Source organism: Geotrypetes seraphini, chromosome 12 (assembly GCF_902459505.1).
Source record: "Geotrypetes seraphini chromosome 12, aGeoSer1.1, whole genome shotgun sequence".
In the NCBI taxonomy this organism is placed as follows: domain Eukaryota; kingdom Metazoa; phylum Chordata; class Amphibia; order Gymnophiona; family Dermophiidae; genus Geotrypetes; species Geotrypetes seraphini.
The window spans coordinates 91,433,222-91,454,225 of NC_047095.1; the positions used below are offsets into that span (position 1 = coordinate 91,433,222).

A 21,004-nucleotide genomic window follows, 5' to 3' on the forward strand; every position below is an offset into this window, starting at 1 on the left:
GGAGCACCATTTCCTCCATACTGAAGATCCATGAACTGTTAAATTTCAAAATGATTGTGCTAGAACAACAAGGTCTCACACAATCCTTAATGGAGCCCAATGCTCGCTTACTTAATATTCAACTGTTTCTGGCTATCCAGAACATCTTGTACTGCTGGAAGAATTTGTCTTAAGGTAGAATTCATAGTATGCTGGAGCACAGTTTACTAGCAAGTTTGAAAGTGTAATAGCAGAAAAACATCATTCCACTAGATCAGGGGTATCCAACCTTTTGGCTTCCCTGGGCCGCATTGACTGAAAAAAATGTTTCTGGGGCCACACAAACGCGCAAATGCTAAAGTAAGATAGAGGAGGGAGCCGGCAAGACGGTAAACACCCAGGGGCAGCAGAGGAAAACACTGCATCGCCCTCGACCGGGGCCGCACAAAATACTTCACAGGGCCGCAAGTTGGACACCCCTGCACTAGATCATTCCTTAAAATCTGGAGTCTGGTTCAATCTTATTGTAATTTAGACCACTGACAATCAGTATTTTAGATCATATGGTATAAAGATTTTACTGATCATCTTCTCTTAATGTAATTATTAAGTGATGCTCGTCGGAAGTACTCTTATATGCTTGTATGCAGGCAGAAATAACATTTACTGATAATGTATATGTTAGTCTTGTATATCAGTTATATATATTTTATACATATAATATGCATGATTTGCACAGTTGATTTGTTTATATTTTATTCAATAATTTTACACTGTCCCCCTTTTCTACGAAACCACGCTAGCAGTTTTTAGCATAGAGAACTGCACTGAATGTCCCGCGCTGCTCACGATGCTCATTGAATTCCTATGAGCATCAGGAGCAGCATGGGCCATTCAGCGCGGCTCTCTGCGCTAAAAAATGCTAGTGCAGTTTCGTAGAAGAGGGGGTTTGCTTATTTGTTTTATGAACTTAATAAAAATACTTGAACTTAAAAAGCACTTTGACATCCTAATAGACATGTTGTCCAAGTGCCGATAAACTGATTTTCTGGAAGTGTAATGAGATTTTTTATGCCACTGAATGCCACTGTGTGGCCAGAGCTGAAAGGGGCGTATCTGGAGGAGTATTTGGACAGGGCGGTATTTGGACAGGATGGGGGCAGACTTTGACCTATACGTCCTACAGGGATAATTGAATGGTTTATTAGACATCCTGGATGAAACTTAGATGTTGTGAGTTAGATGATGTGAAAACAGGTATAAGTGTCAAAAAGATATCCAAAATGACTAGATAACTGCTGCAGAGTCAAAGTAAAGACCCATACACACTCCCCCAGTGTTCACTGACCTTCTCACACCTGCACAAAGATCAGAATAAAAAAAATACATACCTGTCTCCAGAACATCAGCACTTGGTATAGGAAAACCTAGTAGAGCTGCACGCAGGTGTCTTAAATAGCCAGGGGAGGGAGGCTAGTGAACCATAGAGAGGAGTAGCAAGTCCCATAAGCCACTCTAACTACTATATTTATGGTGGAACATGTGAGGTCACCAAAACCCCCCCAAAACACTACTCTACTGCCGTATAGCTTCTACCCGCTGCCTTAAGGGCTATTGGGGTTGTAGACAGGTAGGTATAGTGGGTTTTGGGGGCTCACCATAACCTATAAGGGAGTTCTGGTGAGATTTTTATCTGGCCCCCTTTTTGTGACATTCACAGCAGTGCTCTGTAAGGTGCCCCCTGCTCTGTTGCCATGACTGGGTGGCCAGAAGATTGGCCCCTTCCCAGGTCCAAATGGTCTTGTTCTGGGTGTTTGGGACTTGGACAAAATTTTGGTCAAAAATGTGGTATACAGATAGATGTCCTGGCGGTCTGGGTGACCCAGTAGCCTGGATGTCCAGATAGACTATTAAAAAATATATATATTCTAGACGTATATTTTGAAAATGGATATTTTTCCACTGCTGACTTTGGGCGTCTAGTGCCATACGTTCAAATTGGACTTAAACATATATTTTGATTATGTCCCTCTAAGTGTCTACTGTAAAAGCAAATTTATTTTTTTCATGAAGAGATTCACCCAAAGTAGTTTTCAGTACATTGAATCATAACCAGGTACTCTTAACTATTTTCCCTATCTGTCCAGGCAGGCTCACAATCTAACTAGAATACCTAGGACAATGGATGGTTAATTGACTTGCCCAGAGTCATTAGGAACAGGTTGGGATCAAACTTGCAACTTCAGGGTGCTGAGGCAGCATCTCTAACCACTAGGTCACTTCTCTAGTCCAGGGGTAGGCAATTCCGATCCTCGAGAGCCGGAGCCAGGTCAGGTTTTCAGGATATCCACAATAAATATGCATGAGATAAATTTGCATCTCAAGGAGGCAGTGCATGCAAATCCATCTCATACATATTCATTGTGGATATCCTGAAAACCTGACCTGGCTCCGGCTCTCGAGGACTGGAATTGCCTACCCCTGCTCTAGTCCAATCATTTGTAAATATGCAAAATACTGTTATTTGTAAAAGTAGTTGATCTTCTTATCCTTGGAGAAAATATTGCTGCTGCTCTTATGGAGACTCTGCTGGCTTTGAAGAGTTTTTTTCTTGAAAGTTTAGAAACTGGTCTCCATTGGAAGTCTGTTCTAGATTCCTTTTGAGGTTTTCTCCCATGACTATATGAAAAATGCTACATCTCTCCCCCCCCCCCCTCCTCCCAGAGCCCAGAGGGTAAAGCTTTAACATATTCAGTCTCTTCATACATGGCTTATAGTACATGTCCTGCACCAATTTTGTTGACCTTTAAATCCTTCTATCCATTTTCTAGAGGGACTTCTGTTTTCTCCCCAGCCAAGCAGGGGAATGCAGGCCTCTCCTTGCCTCAGAGAAGTCTAAATGCAGACCTCTCAGAACATTCGCTGAAGTTCCTGCGCTGCCTCGGTGCCTTCCCCCTTCAGTCCTTTTCATCCACGGGCATGTTGGGCATGCCCAACTCTCCTCTGCAGGTCCTTTGTTCTTCACAATATTTCTCTCAGCTGAAATTTATTTTTTATTATTTTTACCTCAGTACTTGTTATCATAAACACTTTTATTATTATCTCGCATAATATCTGTATTCCCACTGACAATTTCATTCTCAGCTACTGTTCTCAGATGTTTGCATTGGAAATTACGGTGGGACTTCAGATAAAAATACTGATTGGCAAACTTCTATCTTGTCCTTAGAAGTGGGTGGCAAGGCCCACAGAACTGGAACTGTCTCTCCTGCCCTGCTTAACTTCTTGCCCACCAAGCTGTGGGTTAGCAGTGGTACTGGGAATAAACACAGTGCCGTCAAACTCAAGGGAAAAATAAAACCTTTGTTCTTTACTGGCTCAGTCTGCAGTAAGTAAACAAAAACACATTGCCTTTACTGCTAGCAATAAAACTGATAAAGCCATCTGCAGAGAATTCCAGTCAACCTCTAAAGCTCTGCTTCTTCTTCTTGAGGCTTGAAGGGAATATGTCATTTTCAACCCTTTCCAAAGTGCTTGAGAAATTAAAGCACATCAGCACTGAAACTTCTCAGTAAAATTCTTCTTCCACGTTCTAATGGCCAGTGGGTGTAGTAAAGTGTGTATGTGTGGGGGGCAGTCTGCCCCAGGCGCCATGTTAGTGGGGGCACTGGCACCCCTCCGCTCCTGCCTCTTCTCCACACTTGCACCCCTTCCCTTCCCCCATACCTCTGGTTGAAGTTGTTGTTCGTGGCGGTCAACAACGTGCTCTGCATGACCCCGTTGGCTCTCTCGCTGACATCGCTTTCGGGTGCCACGCATAGGAAGTGGCGTCAGAGGGAGAGCTGATGGAGTCACAAGAAGTACGTTATTGACCACCGCGAGCAGCAACTTCAACTAGAGGTATGGGGCAGGTGGGATCGGGGAAGGAGCGGGGGAGGCTGAGATGAAGGTAGGGGAGGGGCGCCTCTCACCCTAGCTACGCCATTGCCAATGGCAAAACTCTCTCTACTGCCCTTTCAGTGCAAATCTAATGTAAACAGCTTAGAGATCACCAACGCAACACAGGAGCTCTTCAGTGAAAATGGTGCTGTTTCAGAGCACAAACAGGAACAAGACAAGGTGGATGTCTCTAGCAACCAAGGTGGGTTTTTATTAAATTGTACAAACATTAAAAAGAGTCCCAACAAGGATCCTTGTTCTGGCGTTGCTAAATAGCGTCGTCTTTAGGGGACACTGAGGTCTACCACCACTAATCCCACAGTTTTCCGTTTCTGGTGTCTTGTCTCCTCTTAGCACAACCTCTCTTCCTCGAAATGCGTACCACCACAACTTCCTGTTTCCGGGACGGTGGTGGTGGGACACATTTTGAGGAAGAGAGGTTGTGCTAAGAGGAAACAGGATACCGGAGAAGGAAAACTGTGGGATTAGTGGTGGTAGACCTCAGTGCCCTCTGAAGAAGGCACTATTTAGCAGTTCCGAAACAGGGATCCTTTGTGGGACTCTTTACGTTTGTACAATTTAACAAAGACTCACATTGGTTGCTTGAGACATCCACCTTGTCTTGTTCCTGTTTGTACAGCTGTTTCAGAGCACACATCCCCTGTTCATTATCTCTGAGCTGCAGTCTTTATTGTCAGCTCTGGTACTAGTCCCAGTAGTGGATACATCTGCACTTATTTAATAATTTTATGCTTCCGATATATAATGTATTGCTTCTCAATGGCCACGACTTTGGTCTTGGAGATTAAAAAGTACAAGGTCAGCATCTATGAGACAAACTTGGTTCTTTTTGTTACATAGAGCTTTTTGGACCCCAGTTTGTTTACAAAAGTTGGATAGCTCTAGGTCTAATAGATGCTGGCATTGTAATTTAGATGCTGGGACTCTAGATCATTTACTTTTTTTCTATCCCTTTGTCAATGCCTTTTGGAAGTTAATTTGGTCCCAAATTAATTCAATGTTAGAAAATCATGTTGCCCTATCCTATGATACTATTTTATTTGGAACGTCTATGAGATTCAAGAGTCAAATTTCAGCAAATAACAATAAACTTTTGTTAATACTGACGGGGGTTGCCATTCAACATATTACTGGAAATTGGAAGGACTATACTAAACTTAATTATACCTTTTGGTGGAATTCAGTTTGTCATATTTATAAAATGGAGAGAGTGCTTGATATACAGCAAGGAAATTATAATAGTTTCAAAAAGATTTGGGGGCCATTGATTACATATTCTAATGATTAGACACCTTGGACACCTTTTTATTACATAGGACTATATTTAATGTGGGGATGGGGAGGTATGTTATGTGATTTAATGGGTTTATTCCTGATGAATGGGATGGGTGGGGGAGGGGTCTTTTTTATATGCATTTGACAATAATTGTTAGAATGTCAAGTGATTTGTACGAATTATTTGATTGAATTTTGTACACTTGTTGCAAGAGTTAAAACTGAATAAAGAATTTAAAAAAAAAAAAGAAATTTGTTCCCGAATTTCTGCTTCTGCCATTGTTGCCAAATGCTTAGCTTGGTTTTACACATCTGGATTATGTGACGATGTCCACAACAAATTAGCAGATACTCTGCACAGGAGATCTGCTATTTGGCGAGAAAGTAAGGAGATGTTTCACATAAAACAAATCTCTCTTTCACTCCTCAGCAGTACTCTGCTGTTTCGATGCTACCTGAGCATAGTCCTGCAGAGATTTGTATTTCTTGCCATAGACAATCTCAACTGGTGTAGGGCCCTGGATTTGTCAGCCTTCATCAACAAGAAAGAGCTCAAGCAAAGCATCCAAAACAGCAGTCATCTTTTTCACTTTGGGCAGCTGTCACAGCCAGTACATGAACACAATATAACAGCCTGCCCTTCCTGTGAATGTGGAGGGGGCAGGGTCTGGTTCGCTTCTTCCTTCCATTCTGGAACAAAGTCACAACAGGTGTTTGAGTCCTCGGCATTGTGAAAACAGTATTCTGGCTCAAGTTCCTCAGCCCTTGGATTGAGCCCTACATTAGACTCACCTGCCCCCACCCCCGTACCTGACCGGCTAGCCTCCTCCAGTCAAACATCGCGAAACTAGTTTTTATTCCTGGTATTTTCTTGCACCCTCTCCTGGACCCTTTTCTTTAAAAAGGGAAATGAAAGGTGTCAAAATGAATATTCTTCCATTCCTAAAGAAGGGAGACTGGCTGTATTTTATATTACCCATCATATAATGCTCTACCCTACCAAGTCACCTCCTGTGGTATAATATGCAGCCTCCAGTGTGCAAGATCCCACTGTTCTATATTCTATATCCAGTCACACCATGCTTTGTCAGACAATGCTTTGTCACAATTTGTCATACTGCCACCTTTCTCTCGCACTCTACTATACTATACATCGCATCTTTCATGTTATGATTACCACACTATGTCTGTTGTGCTACATTCTCATACTATGCCCACTACATAATGTTTGCCATCCCATGTCTACCACGCTAAGTTCTACCTTGTAGCACACCATACAGTCATGTCATACTAAGTTAGCCACACTTCTATACTATATCTACCATGCCATGTTTTGTATATATAATACTAGGTTTGCCATGCTATGTATGCCATGCTATGCGTGTACAGGCAGTCCCCGAGTTACAGACACCTGACTTAAGTACAACTTGTACTTGAGAATGCGGTTGCGGATTCATTTGATTTCACTGAGTAGTATTTCCAGTGGCATAGACTCCTACACTTCTGCAGCATGCGCTTGTTGCATTGTTGGTTGTACTGGCTTGTCTGGACCGTTTGCCATTCTCAATAAACAAATATTTGAAAAAAGAAAAAAAGGAATGATGCATGGTCATATTAATAACAGTGTGTGGTTGTGCATGCTGTACCTTAGAGGGAACATGGGTAGGGACAGTTTACCCTTTTTGTCAGCTGGGGGAAGAGGTAAGCAGCAAGAATCCTAAAATCTACACGTTCTGAGTTACTTACAAATCTGACAAGAACAGCTTTAAAAACGTAACTCGTTCTTAGCCCGGGGACTGCCTGTATATGTAATACTAGGTTTGCCATGCTGTGTTAACTTCACTTGTATACAGTGTTTGCCATGCTATGTTTTGTCATACAATGTCATGCTGTGTCTCACCATACCATATTATGCTGTGTTTTGCCATGCTTTGTTGACTGTATTGCCATCCCTGTCGGGCATTGTCCTGCTAATACCATATTTGCCAACACCTTATATAAAAACACTTTAATATGTATGCAAACTTGTAACCCATTCTAAGCTCCCCTGGGAGGAAGGGATATAAAACCAAATTAAATAAATAAATATTTTTCATATGGGCCACTAGCAACACAAGATCCTTTCTTTTTTCTCTTTGGATCTTAAAATCTTTACAATGTGCAATGTTATGAGTGTTGCTCATCTACACAAGCAAGACCATTTAATCTTTCCATGAAGTGATGTCTGGCTCCTGCAGCTACCTCAAAGCCCAATTCTTTGAAACATATAGCAATTTACTCTGTTCTTTTAAAAAAATCTTTAGATAAGATAACCTAAATAACTACAGACTATTTGCTAATACATTATTTTGGGGAAAAGTTTATTTTTAAAAATAATTATATCTAATCAGATGCAAACATAGGTAGACATCTCTAATATCTTTGATCAGACCATTTTTAGACTACCTTGGCGACCCATTCTGATAAACCTTATTTGGCTGCTTTAGTAGTCTAAGATGAATCAAAAATACAGAAAATGGGATTCAGACCTTGTGGAAAATGGACTGAAATGCACAGCTCAATGAACATCAGCAGATAAAAAAAAAAAAAGATAAGATCAATTCAATTTTCTCTTATCTGTTAACCAGAAAGATGCCCAGCAGGTATAAGCTTTATGGGCTAGGGCAGATAAAAGATCAGTAGTGGCATGGCTGGGGACGGGCAGAGCATGACAATTATATTCCTAAACATTGTTGCACAGAGTAATCTTGACTCCCTTCTACCAGAAGGAGAGGAAGACAGATGCTTTACAAAATAAAATATCACTTTCTTTTTATTCTGGGACTGCAGTATTACTTGGGGAAAAAAATAAACAATTGTAATTCACCCCCTCTTTCCTTATGTATCACTATTTAATTATGTATATTGACTGTATGTTTATATTGGTATAAATTGTTTTATTTTGTCCCCCAAAATTATTATTGTTATATGCATTGAAAATATTTGATATTGCGTTTACATCAAAATTTTAATAAACTTGAAACTTGATTTCCCTTTCACATTCTGTGGGATAACTTTTATGCGTCTGATTTAAACTTACTACTGCTAATCATTTTTATAGTCTGCTAGACATATGCAGCGCTGTACATTTAAGAGACAGTCCCTGCTCAGTAGAACTTACAAATCTAGTCAATGGACAAACAGGACAAGTAAGGGGATTAGAGAGTTTCTCAGGCAGGCATGGGTGCTTTACAAGCGAGTGGGGTTAGGAGTTAAAAGCAACCTTGGTATTTGCCATACAACAATCAGTGCTGCCGCTATAAAGCAATTTATAAACCCAAACATAGCTAGGAAAGAACGCTAATTAATCAGACAGGATAGGAGAAACAATAAAGATAAAAACTGGAATAATTCAAAAAGGAGGAGAGAAATTTGTGGTGGGCACACTGTTACCCTCAAGCCCTAACACTGAAAATGTACTCTTTATTGAATGCAGCCATAAAATAATGAGCCTTTAAACACATTTTGAATTTTGAAAAAGAAAGTTCGGCCCTAAGGCTCAGACTCTCAAACTGGTGCCAATTTTCTAGGTGCCAGTAGGCGCCCATAACTCCATTGAAAAGGCCATCCAAACTGTTTTTAACTGAGATTTGAGGTGTCTATTGGCGCCTATAAAATTGGCACTAGAATCGCTCCTATGTAGGCACTTTAGGCCACCAAACGCCAAAGTAGGCATGGCCAACGCCAGAAGTGGCGTTAGGCAGCCTAAAGTACCTATGTGGGTGCAATTCAAGCGAAGATAGGCACCAGAAATGTAAAACCGAAAAACCTATATTTCCGGCGCCTCTCTTTTGCATCAGCGTGATTCTGAAACCAGTGCCGAAACGTGATTGACACGTGATCGGTGGCCGCTGATATCGGCGCCGGTTCAAAAATCTGGGCCTAAGTGCTAAGGGTAAAGAATCCCATAAAGCCGGTTCCCTGTAAAAGGCCGTGAACCAGGTAGAATCTAAATATGTCGTAGACTTAGAGCTCCTTTTATAAAGGCGCACTAGGGCCTTAACGCGCGGAATAGTGTTCGCTAAAATGCCACGTGTGCTAGCCGCTACCGCCTCCTTTTGAGTATGCGGTAGATTTTTTGCTAGCGCACGCTATAGCATGCGCATGGTAAAACCCGTTGCGTACCTTCGTAAAAGGAGCCCTTAGACAATGGCGGTAAAGTGAAGAATAGGTGAGATGAGGAATGAAGATAGTGGGCTGGGTGATATGGGACCAAAAGAAAGGCCAAGTACGGAGGAGAACTGGTGTGAAGTGCTTTATAAGCAAATATAAGAATCTTATACTTGAATTGATTTTGAGTTTGGAAGCCACTGGTGGTGTTATAACAAAGGTGACACATAGGGCTCTTTTTACTAAGGTGTGTTAGGGCATTAACACACGGAATAGCGCGCGCTGAATTGCCCCGCGTGCTAGACCTTAACGCCAGAATTGAGCTGACATTAGTTCTAGCCACATGTGTGGTGTAGCGCGCGGTAATATCCTGCATGCGCTAAAAACGCTAGCGCACCTTAGTAAAAGGAGCCCATTCTCGTCCCATGTTCTGATGAGTGGAGATGTTTCAAAGTTGACTGTGGGAGACCTGCATAGACTACATTGCAGTAATTGAAACTTGAGGGTGATAGTAGCGTGTAAAATGGTTTCTCAGTTGGAGATATTTAGAAGATGTTATACAGCTCTAAATTGACAAGAGCACATAAAAACAGCTTCTGACTACAAGAGAGATCTGCTGATTACCGGTAACTTGGTCTTTCTCCTGTTTCATTCAACCTTTTGTCCTCTCACTTACCCTTCATACAGTTTCAATGGATAGTGGAAGATTTCAAACAGGTGATGGTACTTATGTGTCTCACTAAGTTTGTCATTCTGTTCTTTAGTACTTCTACATCTCCAAAACTTGAATCTATTATAGGAGATCACAGTTCATTTAGAAAATGCATTAGATTCATTTTAGATATCCCCTGGTGTTACATCTTTCCTTGTCAGGAATTCCTGGGATAGAGCTTTCTGTTTTCTTTTACTTTTCACTTTTATTTGATATACAGTAAATCCCTGCGACTTCATGGTTCACAAATCGCGGACTCAGTAATTTGCGGTATTTTCAGACAGCTTCTTCCTGGTACTAAAGTCAGGCTACACCAATCAGGAGCTGCTTTCACACGCTATCTGGTGGTTAGAAAATATTGAGAATGATTTTCAGCACCTGCCGGTGCCCCAGCTGCCCTCTCCTGCCTTTGATCTGCTCCTAAACCGCATTTGTGGTTTTTCAAAATTTGTGGGTGTTCCTGGAACGGAACCCCCACAAATTTCGGGGGAGTACTGTACCACAAAATTATAAAATCATATGTAAGCAGTTTACTGAAGATAAAGGGGCTCATTTTCAAAAAAGAAAAATATCAAAAAAGAGGCATAAAGGGGCAAACAAACATTTTTCTTGCCAAACCCTTCTATATATAGAATCTGGTCTATAATGAAATATCTGTTTTAGTTTTCATAGCTTATATATAACATCATCATAATTATCAAACAAAAATATCTGTAGTTGCAAGGGGATATGCAGCCTAAAAACATGAAATACTTTATTTGACGTGTCCCCTTGAAAGAGCATGTAACCTAATGTGGCCGCCTCCTCAAAACATTTAGAGCATTGACTGCTAGGCATAATTACCATCTGAAATGCTCTCCTGAGAGAGATGTAAGTTCTGTAAAAGAGCTTATGTTGCCATTCTCTGTAATTCACAGAAGTTAATTTAACAAAAGATTTACAGAGCAGGTCTCGAGTCAACACTACTGCCCACTTATAGAAATTTGGGCTGGGGAGTGGGGGTGGGGGGGAATCTGCTACTAAAACTTTAAAGTAAAAAAGAGACTTGGGGAGTTCTGTCACCTCCCAATAAAATAATAATAATAATAGTTTTTTTATATACCGCAGGACCGTGAAGTTCTATGCGGTTTCCAAAGATTAAAAGATGGTACAAATTGAATGAACTTAACAGAGGTGAAAGATAGTGGTTGACAGTTCAAGGGAACCGTTACTGAAAAGAAAGAATTGAATTGTGTGAATAAAAATTTGACTGCTAAAAAAACCCCACAAAAAACCCAACAACATTTTTAAAAATGCTGAGTCTTCTATTGGAAGTATAGAGCAAAGTTACTAAGAGTGACTAAATAATAGACTTTTCTGATTGACAAGCCTGGTCTCAAAAGTGTGGCTTGCACATAGTCTTATCTAACCTAATTGATGACGTAGCCTGTAGCCCACGTCATTCACTGCGCGAGCCAAACGGTCAAAGCAACCCCCGTCCTCCTCCTCCTCCTCAGACTTTGACCTCCGACTTTCCGCCTTTCACTTACCCCACGGACCCTGGAGCTCCTCGGACATGGCCCCGCCATCTCCCGCCGAGGGCCCCGCTCCTCGCTCGTCCATAGCTTCCGCTGGAACGAGCTCCCCGAGCCTGATGCAACAACCTGGAAGCCCCCCCGGCCCAGTCCGTGAAACGCGTCATCTTCCTCTACCTGCTTCATCATGTCATTTGATAGCACCCCAACAGGCAAAGAAGAAATATAGGGTTCCTTTTACAAAGCTGCAGTAGGAATTCTATGAGCGTCAGAGCATTTACCTCGTAGGCCCATGGTAGAAACCTCTACCGCAGCTTTGTAAAAGCCAGGGATAGTGTCTCATTTGTAAATAACCCTAAATAACACTGGAAGTGGCATTAAGCACCATAAAGCGCTTACGTAGGCACAATTCACAACAAAGTAGGCACCAGAAATGTAGGCTTTGAAAACTCTGACCTACATTTCCGGTGCCTATCTTTCCCAGAGGCATGATTTTCTTTTTTTCATGGTATACTTTATTAAAATAAAAAACAAAACAAACATAATATACATAAACAATTGAATAAAATTAATACAATAAATATAAAACAGTTGTGAGATGCTTTAAGTATCATGTTAACAAACAAAAATATTTTAATTACAATATTTAAGCAAAGATTCCCATATTTTGTTAAATCTCAAATTGACACACTTAACTGCAATAATTTTTTCATATTTAGCATATAAACACACCATGGGCTCCTTTTGCAAAAGTGCGCTAGTGTTTTTAGCGCATGCACCGGATTAGCGCGCGCTATAGCTTGTGCTACCCGAAAAACTACCACCTGCTCAAGAGGAGGTGATAGCGGCTAGCGCGCAAGGCAATTTAGCATGTGCTATTCTGCGCGTTAGGGCCCTAACGCACCTTTGTAAAAGGAGCCCCAAATTCCACCAATTATTACAATCCAACTTAGATAACCCCTATGCAAATACGGGATCAAAAACTAAAAGTACTAATATATTTTTTAAAAACACCCTAAGATTCAAGATTCTATATGCAGTACAATGCCCAGAGAAAAAGAAACAAATGTATTTCTTCCTGAGCAGTGCAAAAGATAGACAGCAGATTAAAATGCTCAAAATTGACACAATTCAAACACTAACTTGAAAATAAAATCATTCCCCCTACCTTTGTTGTCTCTCTGCCTCCATGCTGTGCTTCTCTCCAATGAAAAAGAATTGATTTAATAGTTATCATAACCAATTTTTTTTAGAAGTTGGACGTTATAAGTATCCAACTCATCGTCCATATCAATAATACCAGAAATGATTAATCTATAAGACAGAAAGCAACTCAGAAATGGAGGACCAGACTTTATCCCAATAGTCATTCACATAAAGGCATGTAAACAGCATATGTTCCATAGTAGTAACCGCCAAATTGCAAGACCAACCAACATTTCTCTGTTTGTTGTCAATTTTAGATAATTTCAATGGTGTCCACAAAGCTTTATGCATAAGAAAAAAGGAGACATACTAGCTGAATGTAAGGAGGAAGAAGCTGACAACCAAATCTTTTCCCATTGTGCTTCACCTGACTGAAAACCCAAATCATATTCCCAAGTACTTTGCAGATCTTTTGGTTGCATACAAGCGATCAATTAAAAATGTTGGTACCATTTAGAGGCTGCTCCTTTACAATTAAAGAAGAGCATAATGAAATACAATCTGGTTCTCCAACTTTTAGCTTGTATTGCAAATAAGCCGACTTGATAATGTTGGTTTTTAGGTAAACCATATTTATTTACCAGATCACAAAACGAAGCCCAATCATTATATCTTAAATGTTAAATTTGCCAAATCCCAGTCTCCTTCCAAATCTTCCAATCAATTGTCATATCTGCTATTTTATATTTATGGTTATTCCAAATCGTAGGAGCCCAAAGAGTATCATTCCATTTTATTTGAACACCTTTTTCCAATTCTTGGAATGCGGTCTTTGTAGCCATAACAGAAATTGATTTCCCATTTACAAGTAGATTTATTTTAAGCCATCTACCGTATAAATCATTTTGATGTGATAATGCTAAAATATCTGATAGATTATGAATTAATATGGCTACGCCATTTTTAATACCAACAGCTGGTGAGAATAATACAGGTAAAGACCATGATGTTTTAAGTTTCATAGATTCAATAGATGATAGGTGTGTTTCTTGCAACAACACAAGATCTGGACTAAATTTAGAGATATAGTCCAGTATCTTCCTCCTTTTAATCAAATTGTTCAGACTTTTAATATTAAATGTGAGGCATGTTAATGCCATAAAAGTTGACATTCTCCAAAAAGATTGACGCGATTAGCGGCTGCTTTTTAGGTGGCCGCTGGTATTGGCACTATTTAGAGAATCTGGGCCTCAGGATTCAACATTGAAAACGTATTTTCTTCTGAAATGCACTGCTCAGCTTCCCTGCTGAACTTAAATTTTGGAAGAAAGGAAGTTTTCAATGTTGTATCCTGAGTGACTACAGATAAGTGATATTGTTTCTTTAAAACTGATACAAGTTTTACCCATTTTGACACACCATTAAAGAATTGATTATTGACATTTAAAAAGAAGTATATTTGTGAACATTGTATAGATTTACAATATGAATAAGTTACACAATTAAGGTGAATTGTTGCAGTGGGCAGAAGTGGAGTTTTTTTTTGCAATAGACCTATGATAATAAAGACTCTAAAACATTTGTTTAAAGTCTGGGAGCTATAATGTTGAGTAGAGAATGACATGAGGACAAATTTTTCCCTGTCTCAGCAGGAACTCAAATTCCCCATCCCGTCCCCGTGAGTTTTTTCACTGTCCCTGCCCCATTCATAAGAACATAAGAGTTGCCGCTGCTGGGTCAGACCAGTAGTCCATCATGCCTAGCAGTCTGCTCACACGGCGGCCCTCTGGTCAAAGATCAGTGCCCTATTGAGACTAGCCCTACCAGAGTACGCCCTTATTTAGCAGGAACTTGTCTAACTTTTCCTTGAATCCCTGGAGGGTGTTTTCCTCTATGACAGACTCCGGAAGAGCATTCTAGTCTTCTACCACTCTCTGGGTGAAGAAGAACCTTTTTACGTTTGTACGGAATCTATCCCCTTTCAAATTTAGAGAGTGCCCTCTCGTTTTCTTAACCTTGGAGAGGGTGAACAACCTGTCCTTATCTACTAAGTCTATCCCGTTTAGTACCTTGAATGTTTCGATCATGTCCCCTCTCAATCTCCTCTGTTTGAGGGAGAAGAGGCCCAGTTTTTCTAATCTTTCGCTGTATGGCAGCTCTTCCAACCCCTTAACCATCTTCGTCACTCTTCTCAGGACCCTTTCGAGTAGTACCATGTCCTTCTTCATGTACGGCGACCAGTGCTGTACGCAGTACTCCAGGTGAGGGCACACCATGGCCTGGTACAGTGGCATTTCTAGCATTCTGTTCGCCCTTTATGCATGGACGGCTTCATCATCTTGTCGATCCGAACTCCCAAGTCTCTTTCCTGGCAGGTTTGGCCAAGTACTGCCCCGGACATTCTGTATTCGTGCATGAGATTTTTGTTTCCGACATGCATCACTTTACACTTGTCCATGTTGAACTTCATCTGCCTATCGATGCCCATTCCTATAAGCTCTGTCTTAACTGCACAAGCCTTGAACACTTATCCCCTGTTTTACGAAGCCGTGCGACAACAGCCCTGAAGCCCTTTAAATCTCTATGGGCTTCGTGGCCGTTACCACAGCACAGCCACTAGCATGGCTTTGTAAAACAGGCCCTTAAAGTGTTTGAGGCTTGTGCAGATGTGGACAGAGCTTTCAGGAATGGGGCAGGAACAGGAAAAGAACTCATCGGGAAAATTAGTTCCCACCATGACAGGGAAAAATGTGTCTGAGGTCTGCTTGTTCTCCACTTTATATTAAAAAAATATTTTACTTTATATATGAATGAGATATATGTGTATATGCCCTGCAAACAGAATTACTTCTCAGGTAGTATGTTGTAGCATTATGTGTTTTGTATTTAAGATGTCTGCGTCCAAATCTATATAGTGACCCAATCTTTTATCTATATGCTTTTTTTTTTTTTTAGCTGAGACATGCAACACATAGCTATTGGATAATGGAGAAAGGAATGCACATGCTGATATAGTAAGGGGGTATTGCAGTCTGTAGATTCTGGACAGTCCATAATCTAAGATGATGAGCTTTACAATATAAACCAAATTAGGGAGCCCCAGACCCCCTCAGGCACAATAGGGTTAAATGACCTGGCTCAGATGACAGGGTCACAGTGGGACTGGAACAGGGCTTTCATAGTTCTCATCCTACTGCTCTAATCTTTAGGCTATATAGGGCTATTTTGTGATGGTCTTGCTCTGCCATGAAATATTCCAAGGAAATTCAAGCAATCAGATGTTAAATAAATATAAGGGGGTGCTGAAAAGTTCTCAGCCCAACCAACTTCCTAAATTCTGAACAGTATTTTGCCACGGTAGCTGAACAGTGTTATTTTATTTTGCAATATGTCAATTTAGGGAATCGTAATGCTGTGTTTTTAACATTGTTTCAGATCATTGATTGAACCATGTCAACGAAAAGTGTGGAATTTTCAAGTGTGGAACTCTGAGCTGTCATGAAGGAAATCAATGAATGTATGATGCAAACATTGAGTGACAAATGCCCATCATACTCCACAGTGAAGAAGTGGTGTGCAAACTTTCAGTATAGAGATTTAGAGACCAAAGATGCAGGAAGGTCTAGGAGGCCTCAAATGGTCAATATCTGAAATTGATGACCATGTCCATGACCTGATTTTGGCAGATTGGCAAATATTGACTAAAACAGTTTGCTGAGACACTATAGATATCCAGGAAACGTGTTGGGTGTATAATCCACGAGCAGCTGGGTATGCAGAAGAAGCCAAGTGGGTGTCCAAGTGTTTGAATGCTGATGAGAGACAACGTCGAGAGGACACTTCCAAGTTGACTTTGTAGCATTTTCAGTGAGCTGGTGCCAACTTTTGGAACAACTAGATACTGTTGATGAAATATGATTACACCACTATGATCTTGAGAGAAAACAACAGTCCATGTAATGGCGGCACTCAAATTCTCCAAGGTCAAGGAAATTCAAGACCCAAAAATCAGCAGGAAGGGTCATGGCTGCAGTTACTGTAACTTGCTGTGCCAATTAAAGGAGGCATTGGAAAAAAAAAAAAAAAGGAGAGGGAAGCTGCGGAAAGGAGTTCTCTTTTTGGAAGACAATGCACCTGCTCACAAGGCTGGCAAAATGATGGATGTTTTGATGCAATTAGGTTTTCAGTGCATAGACCATCCATCCTACTCACCAGATCTTGCTCCATCTGACTATTTTCTGTTTCCAAACCTTAAAAAGAGTTTGAAAAGGTGACAATTTTTTAGTGATTCGGAGGTGATTGCAGCAGAGGAGCAGTATTTCAGTGACCAGACATCAGAGTATTTTTTGGAAGGATTACAGAAACTTCAGACATAATGTGCCAAGTGTGTTGAATTTAGGAGTAAATATGTGGAATAAATTGTAAGTCTCATGGCTCTACATGGCTCTACTTCTTGGTTGGGCTGAGAACTTTTCAGTGCCCTCTCGTAAGCAAATGGAAAAGAATGTATAGTGAAAATGCCTTAGCTTAAAAACAAGGAAGATGAAAAATTTATTCCAGAAATGTGAAATTGATTAGTGCAGAAATATTTTCACATTTCTTGAAACTAATATAAATGAGTAGACTCCTTTCAAACATCATTTTATATTCTTCTTTTAGTCAGAAGGAAAAGGCCACACTAGTGCAGGGGATGCAATTTATGAGATTGTGAGCCTACACCGTGAATCGAAAAGAGATGAAGCATCTACTAGTCCAACAAGTGGAGGAGTCCCAGTGTCACCTCAGGAGGAGGAAGAGCCAGAAGAGGGTAAGAATGTTCTGAAAGTTATAGCCACCATTATACATGGATATGATTTTTATAATCTCACATTTTAGCTATTACAGTTTGGTGCATCCAAGTCTATATTTACTTGGTGCCCTGAACTGTACCTACTGCTTGTTGCCAATCTCAAATATTTATTGTTATACTAAAAATTAAATTTTAATTCACTAGTTCTCAATGCGGAAATAACTGTAAAAACAAACAAACCCTGCATTTCAAGAAATATCAGAATGAGGTAATTTTTTAAGGAATTTTTTTCCATACTTGGAGGGGCATTTTCAAAACATGTCTTCTTTTTTTTTTTTTATTCTTTATTCATTTTAAAATCTTACAGCAAGTGTACAAGAATATATCATTATGATATATTCTTGTACACTTGCTGTAAGATTTTAAAATGAATAAAGAATAAAAAAAAAAAAGAAGACATGTTTTGAAAATGCCCCTCCAAGTATGGAAAAAAATTCCTTAAAAAATTACCTCATTCTGATATTTCTTGAAATAACTACAATATAACACTTGAAATTCTTTCTCATATAATCCTAAAAACATAAAAGTTATAACCCTTCCCACCCTCCCTTCCACAATTAGTGCAACAAAACATATCATATATATATTATAAACACATTATTTAGTAAAATTTCCTTAACAACCCCCTATGTGTACATATATCTATCCAAGGAAAATGATGATTTTCAAAACATGTCTAAGTCCAATTTGGTTGTCCAAAGTCAGCAGTAAGAAAATGCCCATCTAGAAATACTCGTATGCATTTTTTGAAAAATCCTCTATCTGGACGTCCAGGCCACTGGGACGCCCAGCCTGTCAGGATGTCTATCTTTATACCACATTTTTAAACAAAATTTCATCCAAGTCCTAAATGGCTAGAACAAGACCAATTGGACGTGGGAGGGGCTAGTCCTGTAATGGACTGGCCACCCAGACTTGGCAAGAGAGCAGTGGGGCATCTTAGAGAGGGCACTGCTGTGAACTTCACAAAAAGGGTGTCAGATAAACATATCACCAGAACTCCCTTATAGGTTATGGTGAGCCCCCCCCCCCCCGACCCCCCACTATATCCACCTGTCTACAACCCCCTTAGCCCTTATAACTGCAGTTGGCCTCTATATGGCAATAGAGTAGGGCACACATTTTCTACCATAAGTGTAGTGGTTAGAGTGGCTTATGGACCTGGGTCCTCCTCTCTATGGCTCACTAGCCCACCCATGAGGCTACTTAAGACACCTGTGTGCAGCTCTATTAGGATGCTCCATGCTGCTGTTTTAGAGACAGGTATGTACTTTTTTGTTCTCATTTTTGTGTGGTGAAAAGGGGTCAGTGAGCACTGGGGGAGTGTGGGGGTGTCTTACCTTGATGCATGCATGGTTATCTGGTCAGTTTGGGCACCTTTATGGCACTTAGACCCTTCTAAAACAGGTCTAGTTTCAAATGTATAAGTTCTGACCAGGATGTCATGCAAAATGTTTGATTATCGCTGCAAGACGTCCATAACATGCCTTCACCACGCCCATCTCGTGCTCTGAACATACAGAAGCTGGAATACCCTGCTAGAATTACAAAAAGGCGATTTAGATTATCAGCACTTGGATTTCCTAGCAATTAGGACGTCCAAGTGCTGATATAGGATGCTTTGTGGACATTTATGCTTTTTGATTATGAGCCCCAAAGTATGTTTTACATGTGGAAAATTCTCTATAATAAAACCTTAAGCACGCATGCACACTTAGGGTTTTGTGATCGCTGCGCTGTGCTGTGTCCCTTCTTGCTGAATTCCATTTTGGAACACGGACGCAGGGAACACGCCGGCGACTCCCCCCTCCCACCCTCACTCACCAATAGCTGCCGCCGCTGCTGTTTCTCTTCAAAGCAGTCTGTTGAGGTTCGCCGGCTGGCTGTATCTAACCTCGTAGGCCATTCTCCACCTCAGTAGCACGTTCCCTCTGACGCAATTGCGTCAAAGGGAACGTGCTACCGAGGTGGAGATCGGCCTGCGAGGTTCACTACAGCCGGCCAGCAAACCTTAGCAGGCAGCTTTGTTGAAGAGGAGCAGCAGCGGCGGCAGCAGCGATTCGTGCCGGTGGGCCAGAAGACACCAGGAACCATGGATGGAGGGAGGGTAAAAATGGGAGGGGGAACAGAAGAGAGCCACAGAGCAGGCAGGCATGGCACAACAGGGGACCAGGGGGAGAGGGAGAGGGCTACTTTGGTGGGAGGGGTGTGCTGGAGGCAGACAGCAATCATGGGGGGGAACAGAAGGGGGCCATGGAGCAGGCAGGCATGGCACAACAGGGGACCAGGGGGAGAGGGAAAGGGGTGTGCTGGGGGGCAGATAACAAATCATGCTTTGCTCTGGGAGGAGGAGGAAACAGAAGGGGGCCACGGAGACAGAAAGAAAGACAGGGGGGCCAGGGTGAGACACAGACAGAAAGAATGACAGACAGACAGCATCCAAGGAGAGAGAGACAAAGAAAAAAACAACAACACAGACAGACATCTGCTCTAGCACCCATTAATGTAACGGGCTTAAATACTAGTGGTTATTATAAAACGACTTGGGTAGGATTCGACTATTGGTACTTTTTTTCTGATTTTTCTAAAACCATGCAAAAAAGGAGGCAAGAGTTTTTGATATATAAGGTAAGGTATGAGATTTCTATTAAAGTGTCCTTGTAATTGTATAGTTTTATTTCAGTTCCATTTTAGAAAGCACATAGAAGTTGGAATTGAGGCTGTTCTAAAATACAGAAGAACGTGGCATTTATGCATGGATCGGTTAGAAACAAAGCTATCAAAGGCATCAAAAGTGAGATCCTGTTGGTTTTACGCTTAAGACAAAGTTTCCTCCAATATGTAATAATATGGGATACAAAAGAGTTAATAGAGGGGACATAGTAACATAGTAAATGACAGCAGATAAAAACCTGATTGGTCCATCCAGTCTGCCCATAAATTATACCCATTAAAAAATACATGATTAGATTAACTTGTCTCTTCTTTGATATTTCTGGGCCGTAGACTGTAAAGTCTGGTATTGTCTTAGTTTCCAAATGCTGAAGTTGCCGTCCAAGATCACTCCAGCCTATCCAACCATCCCATTGTTTGCAGGATATTTACCGTAAAATCTGGCCAGTAACATCCTCATGTTCCATATTAGTGGAGTTCACATTGATGCCCATCCCAGCCCATCCTACACCGAATCACCATATATGGGACACAGACCGTGCAGGTCTGTCCAATACTGGCCTTAGTTCTTTACTTTACATCCTTTATTTTCTAATTAGCGATCCTCTATTTTTATTCCACGCTTTTTTGAATTCCATCACCGTTTTCCTCTCCATCATTTCTCTCGGGAGGGCATTCCAGGCATCTACCACCCTCTCCGTGAAGAAGAATTTCCTAACATTGGTCCTAAGTCTTCCTCCCTGTAAC

At 40.9% G+C, this 21,004-nt stretch overlaps 1 protein-coding gene across 3 annotated transcripts in view; it reads left to right on the forward strand.

Annotated features, from left to right (window-relative positions):
* RABGAP1L (RAB GTPase activating protein 1 like) overlaps positions 1-21,004 on the forward strand; it is a 978,589-nt gene that overhangs the window by 219,029 nt on the left and 738,556 nt on the right. For all 3 annotated transcript variants that reach the window (XM_033916610.1, XM_033916611.1, XM_033916612.1), the window contains exon 12: positions 17,395-17,542. In XM_033916610.1, the coding sequence (XP_033772501.1) occupies positions 17,395-17,542 (148 nt within the window). The remainder of the gene's footprint in view (positions 1-17,394; positions 17,543-21,004) is intronic.